This window comes from Zootoca vivipara, chromosome 3, assembly GCF_965207765.1.
Source record: "Zootoca vivipara chromosome 3, rZooViv2.hap1.1, whole genome shotgun sequence".
Taxonomy (NCBI): Eukaryota; Metazoa; Chordata; class Lepidosauria; order Squamata; family Lacertidae; genus Zootoca; species Zootoca vivipara.
In genome coordinates this window covers 38,407,742-38,425,699 of record NC_142586.1, presented here as the reverse complement: position 1 = coordinate 38,425,699, position 17,958 = coordinate 38,407,742, and the positions used below count along the sequence as shown (strand labels likewise).

Here is a 17,958-nt window from a genome sequence, read left to right as displayed (position 1 = left end):
AGAGCATCTCATTTTAGTTGAATATATGTTCTGATAGCATGCTATATTTCATTGTTTTAAAGCTATCATAAATTACTGAACAGAATAAATGATAGATCACTTACGGTACTTCTATAATATTGGGTAAAGGTAAAGGTAAAGGGACCCCTGACCATTAGGTCCAGTCATGACCGACTCTGGAGTTGTAGCGCTCATCTCACATTATTGGCCGAGGGAGCTGGCATACAGCTTCCAGGTCATGTGGCCAGCATAACAAAGCTGCTTCTGGCGAACCAGAGCAGCACACAGAAACGCCGTTTACCTTCCCGCTGGAGCAGAACCTATTTATCTACTTGCACTTCGACGTGCTTTCGAACTGCTAGGTTGGCAGGAGCTGGGACCGAGCAACAGGAGCTCACCCCGTCACGGGGATTCGAACCGCCGACCTTCTGATTGGCAAGCCCTGGGCTCTGTGGTTTAACCCACAGCGCCCTCCGTGTCCCAATAATATTGTATATACGGTATATGTCTAATTTGATAGCTTTATCATTGAAGTGTCTTAGGGAAGCTTATTCTCAGAAGCAATTCAAGTGAGACATGTGTATAATGTTACTTTGGGTTTGCATGCCAGTTTAATGTAAGTGAAGGAGTTGGGGAAATTTTTTAGAGAGAGATATAGTCTACTTTCTGTGTGGCTGTTTTTTTAAAATAAAAAATATCTCTACCTTGAGCCATTAGTGAAGGGAGGTGACTTCTATCCCCACTTCCACCTTTTTCATAAATAGATGCCTTGGTTTCTATAGATAAATAAAACTTGCCTTGGGTTTTGTTTTTTTTAATCAAAATGGAAAATGTGGGATTTATTTTTTTTAAAAGAAAAAGAAATCAAATTCTAGTGAAAATATGTATTCCTCATACTATTCCAGAGACCAGAAATTCATGTTGGCTGGCAACCTTATTACTTCCTTAGGTAATGTTTTTAATCAACAGTTCTTCTGTTAATATTTTATTTGTGTCTCTAGATGCTCATCTGGGGCTGAATATCAACATTTTAATGAACGAACACTGTCAGAAAATCAGAAGTAAGTTGGATTTGTAATTAATTAAAAGTATTTGAAGGAAAATGTCTTCTGCGATGTGGTGACATCTTTCATTTGGTAATCTACCTTGCAGCCCTTGGTTAGCAGCATCCTTTATGCGTCCAGTTGTAGCAACAACTATCACATTTGCAGAAATTGTAGAGGAAGAACTCCAGCAAGAAGCTGCTCTCATCCGGAGTAGAGAGAAACCTTTAGCTTTGATCCAGGTAAGGCAAAATGCTCAGTACAATAAGTTACAAGTGGCTGATTACCATTCTTTTTATTTTATTACGTACATTTTTACCGAGACCTTTGGCCCCAGCAAGCTGTTTACAACCACTTTTTGAAAATACAATTCAATATAACATTTTGCTATGTTGTTTATGATATGCTGTGTTATTCACATGCCTTCAAGTATTTTCTTAATGCTAGTTCAGTATTATTTGTTTATTTTTAATTTCATAATTCCGCCACCTTCCAGGTGTTGTTGGACGACAGCTCACCTCATACTGACTGTTAGTCATTCTGGCTGGGGCTGATTGGAGTAGGGAGTCTAACAACAGGGCTGGGAATGTCCCCCTGAATCCAATTTGGGGCGTGATCTGGCATTTCAAAGCATCTCTAATCTAATCAACGTGAATCTGAGTAGAGCGAATCAGGAGCCTTGAACTGTGTTTAATTAGGGTTCTAAAGCATAACTAAGCATGCAGTTGGGGCAGGGGAGAAGGAGATGCAGGCAGACTTCCTGCATCCTCTGCATTCTGTCCAACCCCTCCCCCCCCCAACTCACAAATCACCCAATGCCTTAAACTGCTCCAGGCCCAATTTGGTATGAGATTCAGCTGGAGCAGTTGCACAGGCCAGTCCAACAGCAACTTCCCTCGATTTAACTTGTCCTAACCAGTAGTTAGATCTATGTGCTCAGTTGATCAAGAGAAGTTGCATGTGTTGTTTCCTTAATGGGGGAATCTGGGAGAATGTGAAATTACAGTTAATTACCTTTCATGAGGCTTTGTTGTGCTACTGAGCTTGCCAGAAGATTTGGGCACTTTGAGGTTTAAGGATCAGGTGACGTCCGTTCTTCTCTGCTTGTGTAAACATCATCCTTGGCCCTGTCAGATTTCAAAAAGTATCACCCTCCCCTTTCTTCCTCTCTTCTTCCAGATAGAGGAACGTGCTATCCAGGACCTGTTAATCCACTATCAAGCAGTTGGCAACCCTGATGAGTTTGTTGTGGTCGAAAGGTCTCCACAAGGGCCAATAGCAGCTCCAATGTGGAACAAGCATTGATCTGGACTAATCTTGGATTTTATGAAGATGTATGCCCTAAGATTAAGGATAGTAACGTGTGTCCATCTCTTTTCAACATAGTATCTGCTTTGAAAATGTATCTTCCTTGTCCGACTGCATTACTAATTGTTCATATTATGAAGATGGAGAATGAAGTCTGCATATACTTGAAACCAAGTATATCTAGTTTAAGTATGAGCTTACCCTTTTAGTAATTAGCAAAAGGTGCAAAGCCAAGTGTTTTTTCTCCAGTTAACAACAGCTGAACTGTCATTATCATGCATACATGTTGAATTAATGCAACTGAATGATCAGCCATAATACCACAAATTTTGATTTCCTAAATTTTGTTGCTGTTTGTGTAATAAGAGAAAAAGAAAGAAAATGCTGTCTGTTGAAGCAATGGTATCCAGTGTCTGATATGTTTCGGTGCCTCATTCTTGCTCTTCTGGACAATGCTCCTTGCCATCTTGCCTTATACAAATAAGTCTTTACTTGATAGGTATTTTGTGCTGGTTTAAGTAGGTATTCAAATTCTTCTGAGACTGCCCTTATAATAATGCAGACTTTACTGTTCTGGGAGTCCAGATCAAATAGAAAAAAGGCACATTTTGGCTTGTATGGCAAAAAGTGGGATGGGGTAGGTAGCAGCATGCTAAACTGCAAAATGTTTCCAGAAAAGCACATGCTATTAATTAGGCATTAAAACTATTCATACAAATGAGCATTGCATTTTGACCATTTTCACTTGTAACAGATGCATTGGTACTCTGTGTTCAAAACCCTATGCCTGATTGTGGATGATTTTTCCTGTCATTGGAAAGTCTTATAAAAGATTGTTTGTTAACTCTAATAAAAGTGCTGTTGGTCCAATCAGAGTATGTGTATGTTTGGGTGTGGGGAGGCCAGATTTCAATTATCTCAACATTTGTTGAAATGATGGGAAAGATTTGGAGATTGTTGACCTCCACCTCCCTGATGTGACTGTAACGTCTTTCACTCCTTTGACTTTCAGGGTTGATTTGACTGGTCTGATTGACCAGGTAGGTGTCCCCTTCCTCCTTCACTACTCCTTGGCCAAGGGTATGTGAGAGCTACATTTCTCTGCTAGAACCTCCAAACTCCCATCAGCCACAACCAACATGGCCAGTGGTCAGGGATGATGTTAGTTGGAGCTGCAGTTTAGTCACCTGTAGTCTACATTATATGTAGTTGTATCTCATGGTATGCAGTTGAACACCAAAAATGACTCTTTAAACACAATAAAGAGCAAGTGGTGGTTTAGCACGAGTTACCATAGGATACACAATTGATTAGCAGGTTATTTTTGTGGCTAGCGGATTATTTTTACAGCACCCTCTGTTGTCACATTTTAATAACACATTTTTAATGTTCTAGACGACTAGCGTAGATCCACCCTCTGTTTCCCCCCTCAAGTTAAGGTCTTTCATAATGCTTCACATATACAACAGGTGTGCCTATGGCTGATTTTCTCATGTACTGGTGAAGGCTCTCAATAGAGCCCTTTTCATGTGTGGGAAGAGTGAGGAAAATACTGCACTGCGCAAGGAGTTTTCAAAATACCAAGTGAAAAGACAGTTGACTGGACAAAATTCTCATTATTGCACAAGAAAATAATGGAGTGTATAACTGATAATTACTGCGGGAGGCAGTGGAAGACAGGAGTGCCTGGCATGCTATGGTCCATGGGGTCACGAAGAGTCGGACACGACTAAACGACTAAACATCAACAAAGTTGAGCAGTATGTTGTGGCTATATTCAGAATCAACTGATGGAAGGAGGACTCATGACAAATATCATGGATATAACATAAATCTTCTTCAGTGTGACTAAAATTACTAACCTTGGTGAAGTTCCACAATTAGAGTTCGTCCTTGGAACATCATCTGAGCTTTGTTGACACTATCGGAGAATCACAGGTAGCTGCATTTTCTTGTTCACTCTCGAGTAGTAATTTCAAACATACAATGACTATGCTTCAACTACATGCCTGTCGTGCTGTCATTTTATTTATATATTTTTTTAATGTGCCTGCTTCTCCCAAAGGGGAAAATCAAAATTTGGAGAAGGTGCCAACTGTGAGCTCCTGACTTTGCTTTAGGTCTAGATTTAATCCTTCCCTCCCCCTCCTCCAGTTTGTCTGTTATAATTACAAAGCGAATCCCTTGCCAGCGACAGTCACAAAATAAATTAGCACTGTCTGGCTATTAAACGGTTCCTTCTGTAAACTGTTTGCAAATGGGCAAAAGTCCATCACTTCATTATTTTGATGTAAATGAAATTTGTACCCTTGAACTTCAAAAAGTAGATATTGCAATATTACGTACAAAGGAATTGCATGACACACTCTCAGGATTGGTGCTGCTTTTTAAAAACAGTTGTTCTAGGTCAGGGGTGGCCAACTCCCAAGAGACTCTGATCTACTCACAGAGTTAAAAACTGGGAGTGATCTACCCCCTTTTGGGGGGTTCAGGTCAAAGCTGTTTTGATTTTTTTTAAGGAAGGGAAGCCCTGTTTTTTTTGGGTTTAGGTCAAACTTGTTGAGCTTCTTTTAGGAGGGAGGGAGGCCCATTTTTGTTTAGGGCTTCAGGTCATAGTTCAGCTTTTTTAGGGAGGAGGAAAATTTTGGGTGAGCTTTTTTTAGGGGTGCCAGTGATCTAGCAGTGATCTACCACAAACATCCAGTGATCTGCTGGTAGATCACAATCTACCTGTTGGATGTGCCTGTTCTAGGTTTAAATGTAAATATTAGGATTCCCTAAAATTGACTTATATATTTTCCTGTAAAACAAGATGGCTTATTATAGGGAATGACCACTTTCTTTGAAGGTTTGCCAACTTCTCCCCAAAACTGACGCCTTTACTTGAGGGAAAACAAAACACAACTGTAGTTCTTAATACTGTGGGTGGACAGTTAACGGCACTGTGTGTGTCATCTGTGAAAAGTGACACCGCCAGTGTTTACCTGAGAGTCATCTTAAGCACTCATCAAGGAAATAAAACCACCAGCTATGATGTTCTCTCCTATGTATGCAATAGTATCCTAGCATTTCGGAGCTTTTAAAACTCTTTAAGCCTGCAGGCTGTGCACTCATACTTGGCAGCTCAAAAATTGCACACCTGCTTATGTGTTATTAAAAAAGAAAAGAAAAATCCCTTGCCAATGAACCCAATTCTCTCCTACAAGGCAATTCCCTTTTCCCTTCTTGTTGCCAGTCGGTTACACACACAGGACCACTGTCCCCTATTAAAAGAATCCTGTGGGAGTCTTGCATCGAAGCTCAAATACAGTGTGGGAAAGCCATAAATGTACAGTCCTAATTATGTGCAAAGACTTATTTGTGTTGCCTATCAGGCTGTGGCAGAGGAATAAATACGGATATAAGCCCAACAAACAGAAACTCTGTTTTAATGCTACATCAAAATGGCACTGCAAAACTGAGTTTCTGCATCTGCTGGAAAACAACCATGACCCATTTCTTTAAAGAGAAACAAAATATTAAAAGAAGAAGAGGAATGCACAAGGAAAATTCCACTTCTCAAAATGGAGGTGGGGTTCTGTACTTGACCAATGGATTATTGGATGCCCCCTAGTAACGAAATATGGAGAGAGAGTGTATGCAAGCAACTCTTTCAGCTCCTGTACCTGAACCCCAAATAAATCTGTGTGGTTGCCTTGGCGTACAGGTGGGAATAATTTCCTTGGGCTCATGTTAAAGTCCTTTGAATCCCAATTTTTGTGTTAACCTTTAGGCATTTAGGTAGAAATGATCCTAGCAAAATAGTGGCAACCAAACTATAGATAACTAGTGGAATTCAGGCCGTTTAGAAACGGGCGCTAGAACGCTGCTCTCGTGCAGCGCCGGCATGGAACGGAGCTTCGGAGGTCTCCAAAGCCCCGTCTCATGCGGGAGGTGCGCGGCGAGGGGGGGCGGGAGATCTTCTCCGAAACTCCGTCCCATGCCGGCGCTGCGTGCCAAGGCGGCGGGGGGGGAGGAGCGCTTCTCACCCCCCCCCCGCCTCGCCGCGGACCTGCCCTTGCTGTCGGCGGCAGAGGGACAGGAACAAAGGAGGAGAAAGCAGCCCTTTCTCCTCCTTCCTTCCTCTCCCTCCGCCGCTGACAGCCCTTTCTGTTGGTGGTGAGGGGAGAGGAACGAACGGAGAGAAAGCAGCCCTTTCTCTCCGTTCGTTCCCCTCCCACCACCGCCGACAGAAAGCACAGATCCCGGGGTTGCCGGCTCTGTCGGGTGGGGGGGAGGGAGAAGCAATCCGATCCTCTGCTTCTCCCTTCCCCCACCTGACAGAGCCAAATGCCGGCTCTGTTGGGCAGGGGAAGGGAGAAGCCGAAGACCGATCAGATCTTCTGCTTCTCCCTCCCCCCCACCCGACAGAGCCGGCAACCCCGCAGCGGGGGCTTCTCACCGTTTGCCTTCCCCCCAGGGGGAGGCAAACAGCGAAAAACCCCGCCACGCCATACTTCGGCTCCGGGACTGGCTTGGCGGCGGCGGGAAGAAGGGGAGGAATTCCTCCCCTTCTTCCCGCCGCTGCCAAGCCAGTCCCCGAGCTGAAGTGCGGCGCGGCGGGTGCTTTTCGCTGTTTGCCTCCCCCTTCACTCCGGGAAGGCAAATGGCGAAAAGCCCCCGCCGCGCCGCACTTCGGCTCGGGGACTGGCTTGGCGGTGGCGGGAAAAAGGGGAGGAATTCCTCCCCTTCTTCCCGCCGCCGCCAAGCCAAAGCCGGCTTCCCTCGGCGCCTGCTGCCGCTTCGGCCGAGGAAGCGCCGTCCCATGCCGGAGGTGCGCGGCAAGGCTGCCGGGGGGAGCGCTTCTTTCCCCCGCCGCCTCGCCGCGCACCTCCAGCATGAGACTGGGCTTCGAAGCGGTGGTTGGCGGAGCGGCGGTTGGCCGTTGTCCCTCCGTCCAATCCCCGTGTCTCTGGGGTACATGCGCAGTACCCCAGGGACACACGGGACAACTGGACGCAGGGACAACATGGACATTATTATATAGGATAACATCCTCAAACCATTAATGTCGAAGTGATCCTCAGAGTTACCCATGCTGAGATCTCGTATCAGGGTCTCCTGTTTGCTCTACAAATACTCCATGTAATTTAGGACTTAACTGCAGCATGCCTAACTGCTGTAGCTTAACATAATGTTGAAATGCAACTACTTAGATGCTTATTCACCTATGATATAGTTAAATGGATTACCGGTAAGTATATGTATGTGGGTACACACCGAGGGCTGGTTACTTACTACCCATGTCTGTTTTGCACATTTTGAAGACCTCATCCAGTGCTTGTGAAAGGCTCCAGCATTCCAGGTGAAGCGTCCATGACTTGCACCTACTATTTCAAGGCTGCTATGACTTTTACCACTACGGTGCTCTTTTAGGAAGTGAACTCTCCACAGTTTCTAAAGCTACAAATTCTACAAAGTTCAGCATATCCCACGCAAATCAAACTCCTCGATTGTAAATATGTAGCTGATTTTTCCATAGTGTGGTGTTGATTACATTCCTTACATTTACAGTGGTACCTTGGGTTGCAGACCCGATCTGTTCCGGGGTGCCATTCGCACCCCAAAAAGTCCGCAACCCGAGCGGCACTTTTACGCATGCGCGAAAGTGTAATAGAGCACTTCTGCGCATGCGCGAAGCGCGCAGAACGCTTCTACACATGCACGCGCGGTGAAACCTGGAAGTAAGCACTTCCGGGTCCGCCGCATTTGCAACACAAAAAACCACAACCCGCAGCAGACGCAACACGAGGTATGACTATATACTGCCTTTTCCTCCAAGCAGCACAAGGCAGTGTACATGGTGCACCCCTCCCCATCTTATCCTCACAACAACCCTGTGTGGTAGGTTAGACAATGGCTGGCCCAATGTCACCCAGTAACCTTCATGAATGAGTGAGGATTGGAAACCTGGTCTTCCAAGTCATAGTCCAACGCTCTAACCCAGAGCTTTCCAAATTTTCATGTTGACACACTTTTTAGACATGCATAGTAATTCAGTTTTACTAGCAAACTGGAGGTTAAACTAACCCCTTTCTAGCACCAGGAGAGCGTGGGGAGCATTCGCGTGACACACCTACACACCGCAGCCGACACAATAACGTGTCGCGACACACAGTTTGAAAAGCTCTGCTCTAACCATTACTCCATTATTAGTACTATCTATACACTTAGTGTCAGATGGTCACCCTCAGGTAGGAGAGACTGAATGCAGCAGAGGGACTCTGTGGCCCTCAAAGCTCTTCCTAGATCATGTTCCCTACCCAGGTTGCACCTTACACATGCCTTGGTCTATGAGCTCCTCAGGTTCTTTGGACTGGCTGGAATATGTCCTTGAACTATGTCATGATGCCTCTTGCTTGCCTGAATGGAGGATGCAGAGGATGGGTGGGTGACAAACCGGGCTTTTCTACAGGTGGGATGCAGTATGCTTAACAAAGTCATTTGCCACTGGCCCTGCCCACATTTTGCCTCAGGCCACACCTACTATTGGCTCTGCTCCTGTCCCAGCTCCTGCCAACCCAGCAGTTCGAAAGCACACCAGTGCAAGTAGATAAATAGGTACCACAGTGGCGGGAAGGTAAATGGCGTTTCTGTGCGCTCTGGCTTTCGTCACTGTGTTCCATTGTGCCAGAAGCGGTTTCGGCATGCTGGCCACATGACTCAGAAAGCTGACTGGACAAACCCCAGCTCCCTTGGCCTGAAAGCAAGATGAGTGCCACAACCTCATAGTTGCCTTTGACTGGACTTAACTGTCCAGGGGTCCTTTACCTTCCTGTTAAAAGCTAAGTGTTCTTTGAAATTTTAGAAGTCCTGGTTTTCCCTTGCAAAATACAACAGCATTCCCCACCCCGAGTGCTGCTGCTCAAACTCCCCCCCCCCCGGCTTTATAAAGTTTGAGATAATAATGATCTCCTGCGCATTACATCAGTTTCAATCCTAGTTGTTTACAGTGAAATTGGCATAAGACATGATTGTCTCTTGCTGCTAGCTTTTCCCACCCTAAAGCAAACAAAGGCTTTTGATGTGTGTGGTACACAATGGTATCTAAAATGCCAAATGGTTGGCTTGTTTGAACCAGGCTAACCCAAGTGATTATGTTGATTTTCTTGTTTCATAGGCCATTTCTGTTTACCTTGACTTTTGCTCTATCTCGAAAACTTCAAAGCAGCCTACATTATTGTCTAGCCCTTCCCCTAATCAAACTATTCTTGTGGCCTTCTTGCATCTTCAGGCTGCTGTTAATTTCCTCCCAGACTGTACCGTACTTATACCACTGGTCATAAATATTCCTATTGTCTTGTTGCTTAATGCAGATGTTCTTATTTATGGAGAGGAGATCAAAGAGCTGCCAATTAATGGTTAAGTCTGTAAATGTTATGCAAATATTCCTTTGGTTCTAAGCACAATCACTTAGGAACAAGTTCCTAGGAGGACCAAACTTTGTGTTGGGGAGTGGGGGGATTTCATTAGGATTGTGTATTGGGGGGGAGGGGGAGGTTTATATTCCCACTTCCTGCTCATTTTGATCTTGATCACAACCAGTGATTATTTGCATTTTTTAACCATGCACTTGAAATGTAGTAACACACTTAAATTTTCATTTAGTTTGGCCATGAGTTTCAAAATACAACAGGCATGGGATCTGACACATTTTCAAGTTCTGAGAAAACGGAGAGCAAGATACAGTTACAAATCGTAAGATGTGAATGCTAAACATCTTGCTTACATAGGAAGCTACCTTGCACCGAGTCAGCCCCTTGGTCCATTTAGTTATTTACCACACTGGCAGGAGCTCTTGAGAGATTTGGTCTAGTAGGGGCTTGGACTAGATGACCCTTGTGGTCCCTTCTAACTCCACAATTCTATGATTTCGTGTGACATTTCCAGTCCTACCTAGAGATGCCAGGGGCATGTGTTCTTCTCTAGTCCTGACAACGAGCCACCTTCTGGAACTGGGTGTATGTATATAGACTCCCCCCCCCCAATATATAGTCACTTTCTAAATAAGCTATTCAAGTTCAAGAGAAGAGCTGTAGCTCAGTGGTAGAGCAACTGCTTGGCATGAAGAAGGTAGACATATGAAGGCAGCCCTGTTTCGGGAAGCCTGGTGTTTTGTTGTGTTCCATTATACAGTGGAACCTTGGTTCTCGAACTTAATCCATTCCAGAAGTCCGTTCGACTCCTGAAACATTCGAAAACCAAGGTGCAGCTTCTGATTGGTGCATGTGCCCCGGAAACAATAGCCGACAGCCACATTGGATGTTTGGCTTCTGAAAAACATTTGAAAACCAGAACACTTCTGAGTTTTCGGTGTTCGGGAGCTGATTTGTTAGTCAACTAAGCCGTTCAAGAACCAAGGTTCCACTGTATTTTGTTGGAAACCGCCTAGAGTAGCTGCGGCAACCCGGTCAGATGGACAAGGTACAAGAAGTACATTATTATTTTTCATTATTATTATTATTATTATTATTATTATTAATATTATTAGGTATCAGGTTCAATCTCCACGTAGGTACAGGGAGAGACTCTATCTGAAATCCCAGAGAGCCACTGCTAACCATTGCAGACCAGGGGTAGCCCATATGGTGCCATCAATATGCTGTTGGATTGCAGCTCCACCTGCCTCCATGGCCATTCTGGCTTGGGCTGATGGAAGCTGTAGTGCAATAACACCCATAGGGTACCACAGTAGCTATCCCTGGTGTAGATGAACCAATGGACTGACTTTGTATAAGGCAGCTTCCTATGTTCCCAAGTCAGTTTATGCCAGGCATCCCCAAACTGCGGCCCTCCAGATGTTTTGGCTTACAACTCCTATGATCCCTAGCTAACAGGACCAGTGGTCAGGGAAGATCTGGAGGGCCGAAGTTTGGGGATACCTGGTTTATGCTATAATAGGGATGTGGAACTCTTGGTCTTCTAGAAGCTGCTGGACTACATCTCCCATCAGCTCCATACAACACTCAAGGCTGATGGGAGTTGTAGTCTAACAACATCAGGAGGGCCAAAGGCTCCCCACCTGTGCCCTACAGAAATAAAAACTCATAAAAAAAGAAGTTGCCCTTCATTCTTCTTGCAGATCTTAATGGGGAGGTGCTTCAAGTTTTAGAAAGTGACATGGGAGGAAGCAGGGAGAGAACAAAAATGGCTGGCTACAGCAGCAGATCCTGTGCATTCAGCAGGAGAGGAAATGTGTGTGCTGGAGCCTCAAATCACTTTGGAGTGACCTGCAGTGAATCTGAGCATCATGAAATGTTCCAACAACAGTGAGGTCTAGAAACTTGCCACACTCTGTTTATGAGTGTGCTGCATAGAAAGATTGCCAGGATTCTTTGGATGTTGCCCCAGTTGATCCTGGGCACTCTCCTACACTGTCTCAGTCTTTTCAAGCCCAAGCACCCCTGGACCTCCAGGCCTAGGCAAAGTGTACCTGCTCAGGTCTTGCCTTTCTCTCTTATGCAGAGTACTGTCAGCTGGTTCTGAGAGCCCTGCAGCTCCTGCTCTGCCTATTCCGGTGGGCTCTGTGCCAAGTCTCGCTAAAGCAACAACTTTGCATTTATCTCCACATCTTTCTGTTTTGGAAGCTCTGCTTTGGGAAGTATGCGACAAAAATGCAGGGGGGAAACCCATTGTAATTGCTTCTTAAAAGTTTCTTTTCTGGTGCATAGCCTCATCTCCGGATGCAAAGCCATTACGATGCTGTGGTTTCATGTGCCTTTCTCTGTGTGAAGTCAACCCAGTTGAAATCTGCGATTGTAACAAGTGAATTCCGCTGAGAACACAAAGCGTTTTTCCTCTAGTTGGGGGTGACTCATCAGCTCTGTCGTCTTGTGCCGTGACTCATCCTTGAGGGCTATTTTCTCCCTAATGTAATATGGGCAGCCGCTTGCCACATCTGCTAAATGTCACTGAGCAGAGCATGACACTTCATTAGAAAGCAGTATGCTTTCTTCACCTGGTAAAAGCGGCTGAAACAATAGGCGGAGGGGGAAGGTGGGAGCACTAATTAAAAGTTCAGATTGGAAAGAGCTGTCTGTTTCTCACGCACGTCAAGCCGTGTGCCTCAGAAGAGGAGGAAGGAAGGAAGGAGGGGGGGCACCTGCCTTCGTTTGAAACCGATGAACATTATCTTCATTGTGAAATTCAAATCACTCCTTTGCAGCTGGTGGCTTTTGGCAAAGGGATTTGCACCAGGAGGGGGAGCTGAATGCTTGGCAAATCTTTGGGGATTAAGATGTACTTCAGAACACTCCAGTTTGGTACCACTGTGGCACATAGGATCATGGATTTTGGTTTAAGAATTGACAGATAATTTTAATCCACCTCACTGTCTCTACCAGCCAGGTGCCTCTGGGAAGTTTCTAGGAAGCATAATTGAGAGAACTGTTCCCTGTTTCTTCCTAGCATGTTGCAAAATGGTTGCTGCCCAGGAATATAGAGATTTGATTTATTCCTGTTATCAGTGCTTTTTTTCTAGGGGGATGCAGGGGTACGCGTACCCCTAAACATTTTGTGGATCTTTGTACTTTTGTCCATTTGCTGCATTTATTTTTCCTGATTTGAACTATAAAATGGTGATTTTCTTGAGTAAAAATGAGAGTACCCCTAACATTTTTAAAGAAAAGAGCTGTTATGGTTAGTAGCTCTTGACAAGAAAACCTCTGCCACAATGAATGGGGGTTATAGCTGCTCCTGGTCCTGCAAACTTCCAGCTTGGGCCCCTGCCTACAGCCACAGAAGCATTGGAACTGCAAGTTAAGTTATTGGCCAGGAATGCTTTTGACTTGCGGGAAAATTGTGTGTGTGTGTGCGCGTGCGTGCGTGCGTGCGCGTGCTGTACCATTTCAGACTGGAGCTGAAGGATATGATCAAATGCCTCTTCATTAGGCCAGCTAGTTCATTAGAAAGTGTCATGAACTGGGAGGACTATGGGGAGGAGGAAGAGGATCCCAGCAAGGGGTGTAGCCAGGACTGGGACACACTGGGGATGGGGAAGGAGAGGTTGATATAGGAATTACACACGGGGTAATTGGCAAGGTGACGGGAGTCAGTGCACAGGAACCAGAGCAGCAGGGCCCATCATTCAATGAACATGAGGTGTAGGGAGAAGTGGCAAGGCGCTCCAAGAGGCTGAGGCAAGCAACGGCCCACAACCCAGCTCCCTAGCTGGCCAGGTGGGGCTCGCTAGCTCTGGGAGGAGGTCTATGATTCCTCAGCTAGAGTGGGTTCAGAACAGGTGAGGGTCACCTGCCTCATCAAGCCCAGATGCTGCAATCAGCATGCAAGGTACAAAAGGGAAGCAGAGCAGAGGTTGATGGGCTTCAACTTGGATGTTCCAGGATCTCTGTGGATCTCCACATGGACACAAAATCCATTGTCTGTGACCAAGGCCTACAACACAATCACATCTGTTGATACTCACTGGACAGAGATGGGAAAAAAACCATCAGGCATTTCTCAGGCTACAGTAACGAGCAAGCGAAGTGAAAAAAGCAGATCAGCAAGGCCAGGTTGGTTCTGGGTAACACTCTACTACTTGACAGAACTAGAAAATAAAATGGCAGACCAACACTTACAGTGCCTAGGTAAAAGTGCCCAAAAGTATCACAAGCTACATGATCAAGGATATATAGCTGTATGTGTAGGCGGGAGTGTGTGTTTATACCTGTGTATATGGGTACATTTGCGGTTTTTTGAGGGAGGGGCTTGGGCTAGGTGACCACAAGGCCCTCAGTTCTTATATGGAGGGAATCGAACTGTGATTGGAGTGCATGGCTCTTTCATAGAGTTCTACATTTGCCACAGACCCCCAAAGGTTGGCAAACCCTGTGTTACATGTGTTAATCTTTAAGGTGCCAGAATACTTTTTTTTTTTTTTTTGCTGAGAGAGAGAAATGGTTACTTCTTTGAGAATTCATTATTAACGAAGCACAAACTTATGAGGCGGAGATTTGCAGTACCCAACTCTGAATACTTAACTGTAGTAAATTGTTAATAGCCATATTGATTCATTATTCATCTAGACAAATAGACTTGATCCCATTAAGAAAACCGACATGCCTCGTGAGGAGATGCTTCTTCAGAATGATATATAAAACCCAAGAGAGCTATCTAATCACCACAAATCAATCCTTCAAGTGAAAGGTATTAGAGGCATATGTGGAATAGTTACATTTGACGGGCACATCAATTTTTGCTCTTTAATGATTAATTTTGCTCTAAATCATTTCTGCTTGTTCTTTGGTATTACTTTAGGGGGAATGGTGGCGGTTAGTAGTACTTGTTCATCCATGTGGAAAGTTCAACTGTGAATGTATCACATTGAACTTAGAAGCTTTAGCAATGAAGGCAGAAGATCTTGGGGCTCAGGCAATGCTCTTGTCAGTTCTTCCAGTAGACCCTCCAAAAATGGTTGGGTCAACATCTAGATTTATAAGTGACAAATGTGTAGTACGGGAAGTTTGAGACCAGTGAATGAGCTCCATGGAGGCTAGCACAAGCTGGATGATATGCAGCTTTTATTATTATGCATAGATGGTTTGAATAGGGTTGTGCTCTATTATGGTTGGGTTTTTTTGTGATGGTTTTGTGTTGCATATTCTTGCTTTCAAAGGTCATATATTTTACTTTTAAAGGTCATATATACATGCTTCACATAAATAAGGATTGGGGCTCTCCTAGACCCAAGACTTGCTCTTGAATACAGTGGTACCTCAGGTTACAAACACCTCAGGTTATAAACACTTTAGGTTACAGACTCTGCTAACCCGGAAGTGGTACCTCGTGTTAAAAACTTTACCTCAGGATGAGAACAGAAATCGTGCGGCGGCAGCAGGAGGCCTCATTAGCTAAAGTGGTACCTAAGGTTAAGAACGGTTTCAGGTTAAGAACGAACCTCCGGAGTGAATTAAGTTCATAACCAGAGGTACCACTGTACTCGGGTACGTAGTGACTGTCATACAGAGCACTTCTTATCAGCTGCCTGTGTCTGTCCTTTGTACATTGTCAATGTCCAGATTAGAAGGTATCACATGACCCAAATGCAGGTCAGATTGCATCAAAACATTTCCTTTAGCATGATACAGAAGTAGGATTAAGGTATCGATGTCATTGTCAACCACAGTTATATGTCTATATCCTGTTCAGCTTGTTTTCAGAATGAAGGTGTCTATAGTAGCATGAATCAAAGTATGACCTTTGCAAGTCATTCCCAAGTATTGTTTCCTCTCCTTCTGTTCCTGGAAAAAGAAGTACTCTGCTTAGAAAACCTGGGGGAGCATTACTGTCACACATTTGTGTGCCATTTCCACGGCAGAGTGAGGCAGCAGGTGTGCTGGTAGAAAGCAGCGGTGAGGTATTGAAGTTGTATGGATTATATCCTATATCCACCTCCTACCCTCAGGTGCGATACTGTCCTTTCACTTGCCAGTTCTTAGAGTAGCCATCCAGAGGCCTATAAGAAGCCCACAAGCAGGACATGAGCAGAGCACCTCTCTTTGCCCTTGTGATTTGCAGCAACTGGTGCTCAGAGACATATCCCCTCCTCTGGTGGAGGTAGAACAGAGCCACCATGGCTAGTAGCACTAATAGCCTTATCCATCATGAACTGATCTAAACCAGCGTTTCTCAGACTTGGGTCTCCAGTTATTTTGGATGACAATTCCCATCACCCCCGGCCACTGGTGCTGCTAGCTAGGGATGATGGGAGTTGTAATCCAAAACCAGTTGGAGACCCAAGTTGATCTAAACCAGGCACCCTCAAACTTTGGCCCTCCAGATGTTTTGGACTGCAATTCCCATCCTCCCTGACCACTGGTCCTCTTAGCTAGGGATCATGGGAGTTGTAGGCCAAAACATCTGGAGGGCCGTAGTTTGGGGATGCCTGATCTAAACCTTTCCAAATGCCATTCAAATTATGTTTCGCAGGACCAAATTCAGCCGTTTAAACTGTGTGCTATGTGAAGAAGTAGTTCCTTTTGTCAGACCTGACTCTCCAAACACTGAGTTTCATTGGATGGCCATGGGTTCTAGTACAGTGGAACGTCAGTTTTTTAACGTAATCCATTCCGGAAGACCGCTCGAATACCAAAAATTCAATATGGAAGCCTTAATACAATAGGGAAAGTCAAACACGCCGCATGGCATGTTCAACTTCTGAAAACCGTTCAAAAACTGGAGCAGTTACTTCTGGGTTTTTGGCGTCTAAAAGCCAAAACGTTTGACTTCAGAGACGATCAAAAACCGAGGTTCCACTGTATTATAACAAAGGGAGAAAACCTTAACTTTATTCAATTTTGAATGCTATGCATAATTCTATACATCTCTTGCCTTGTTTCTAAACCAAAAAGCCTCAAATAGTATAACCTTTCCCATCCCCATTATCATTTTGGCTGCATTTTCTTAATCTTAATTGGTATCTGAAGTGTGCATGCACACGAAAGCTCATACCAATGACAAACTTAGTTGGTCTCTAAGGTGCTACTGGAAGGAATTTTTTTAATTTTGTTTCGACTACGTCAGACCAACACGGCTACCTACCCGTAACTCAAACATGCGATGGGTCATTGAGCTAAGAGTCCTGCAAAACAGAGGCATTTGAACTTTACTTTTGAGTCCTGAAGTGCTCCACCTCATTCTACCTAATGGCTGGCTCTTCTCCCTTTCTGGAACCTTCTTTTCCATGGGTCTTGCCAAAGGCTGAGCCTGGAAAGCTCTCAGAAATGATATAATTCACTTAAGGAAGCATTTAGTGGCTAGGGATAAGTGTGGGTTTGTTTGTTTTAGTGGCATGTTTTCTATGTATTTTTGTTATATATTTTATGTACCTTGAGGGGTGGGGAGTGGGGATTGGCATTTTTGTGACTGAACCCGAACCTATAGAATATGGTAAGTTAAAGCTCTAAAATAAATCAGCAAGATTTTTTTTAAAAAAATCATCCTTAATAGCAGGGGTAAGATACTTGTTGTCCTCTAGACCAGGCACCCCCCAAACTCCAGCCCTCCAGATGTTTTGGACTACAGTTCCCATCTTCCCCGACAACTGGTCCTGTTAGCTAGGGATCATGGGAGTTGTAGGCCAAAACATCTGGAGGGCCGCAGTTTGGGGATGCCTACTCTAGACGTTGCAGGACTACATTTCCCATCATCCCCAGCCAGCATAGCCAATGATGAGAGATGATGGGAATGTTGGTCCAGCAAGCAGCTAGAGCAGGCATCCCCAAACTGCGGCCCTCCAGATGTTTTGGCCTACAACTCCCATGATCCCTAGCTAACAGGACCAGTGGTCGGGGAAGATGGGAATTGTAGTCCAAAACATCTGGAGGGCCGAAGTTTGGGGGGTGCCTGAGCTAGGGCTTCAGAGGTTCCCCATCCCTCCAATGCAGGACAGTCCATCTTGGACTGTGTGGGTGGATGGCTGGAATTAGTTGCAACCCCTACAAAACAAATCCACCAAGTACAAATGCTACTCAATAGGTATTCTGTTTACTAGAATTGTTTTTATTTTCTGCCATATATAACATAATTGAAATGTTTCATTTGGCTAAAATATAAACTCAACAACCAT

The 17,958-nt window shown here is 44.7% G+C and overlaps 1 protein-coding gene across 3 annotated transcripts in view; it reads left to right on the top strand.

Moving 5' to 3' along the window:
* IBTK (inhibitor of Bruton tyrosine kinase) overlaps positions 1 to 3,221 on the top strand; it is a 53,556-nt gene extending 50,335 nt beyond the window's left edge. For all 3 annotated transcript variants that reach the window (XM_088665926.1, XM_088665925.1, XM_035109524.3), the window contains 3 exons: positions 1,002 to 1,061; positions 1,153 to 1,285; positions 2,223 to 3,221. In XM_088665926.1, coding sequence (XP_088522052.1) covers positions 1,002 to 1,061; positions 1,153 to 1,285; positions 2,223 to 2,348 — 319 coding nt within the window. In that variant the 3' untranslated portion in view covers positions 2,349 to 3,221. The remainder of the gene's footprint in view (positions 1 to 1,001; positions 1,062 to 1,152; positions 1,286 to 2,222) is intronic.
* Positions 3,222 to 17,958: the final 14,737 nt, after the last annotated feature.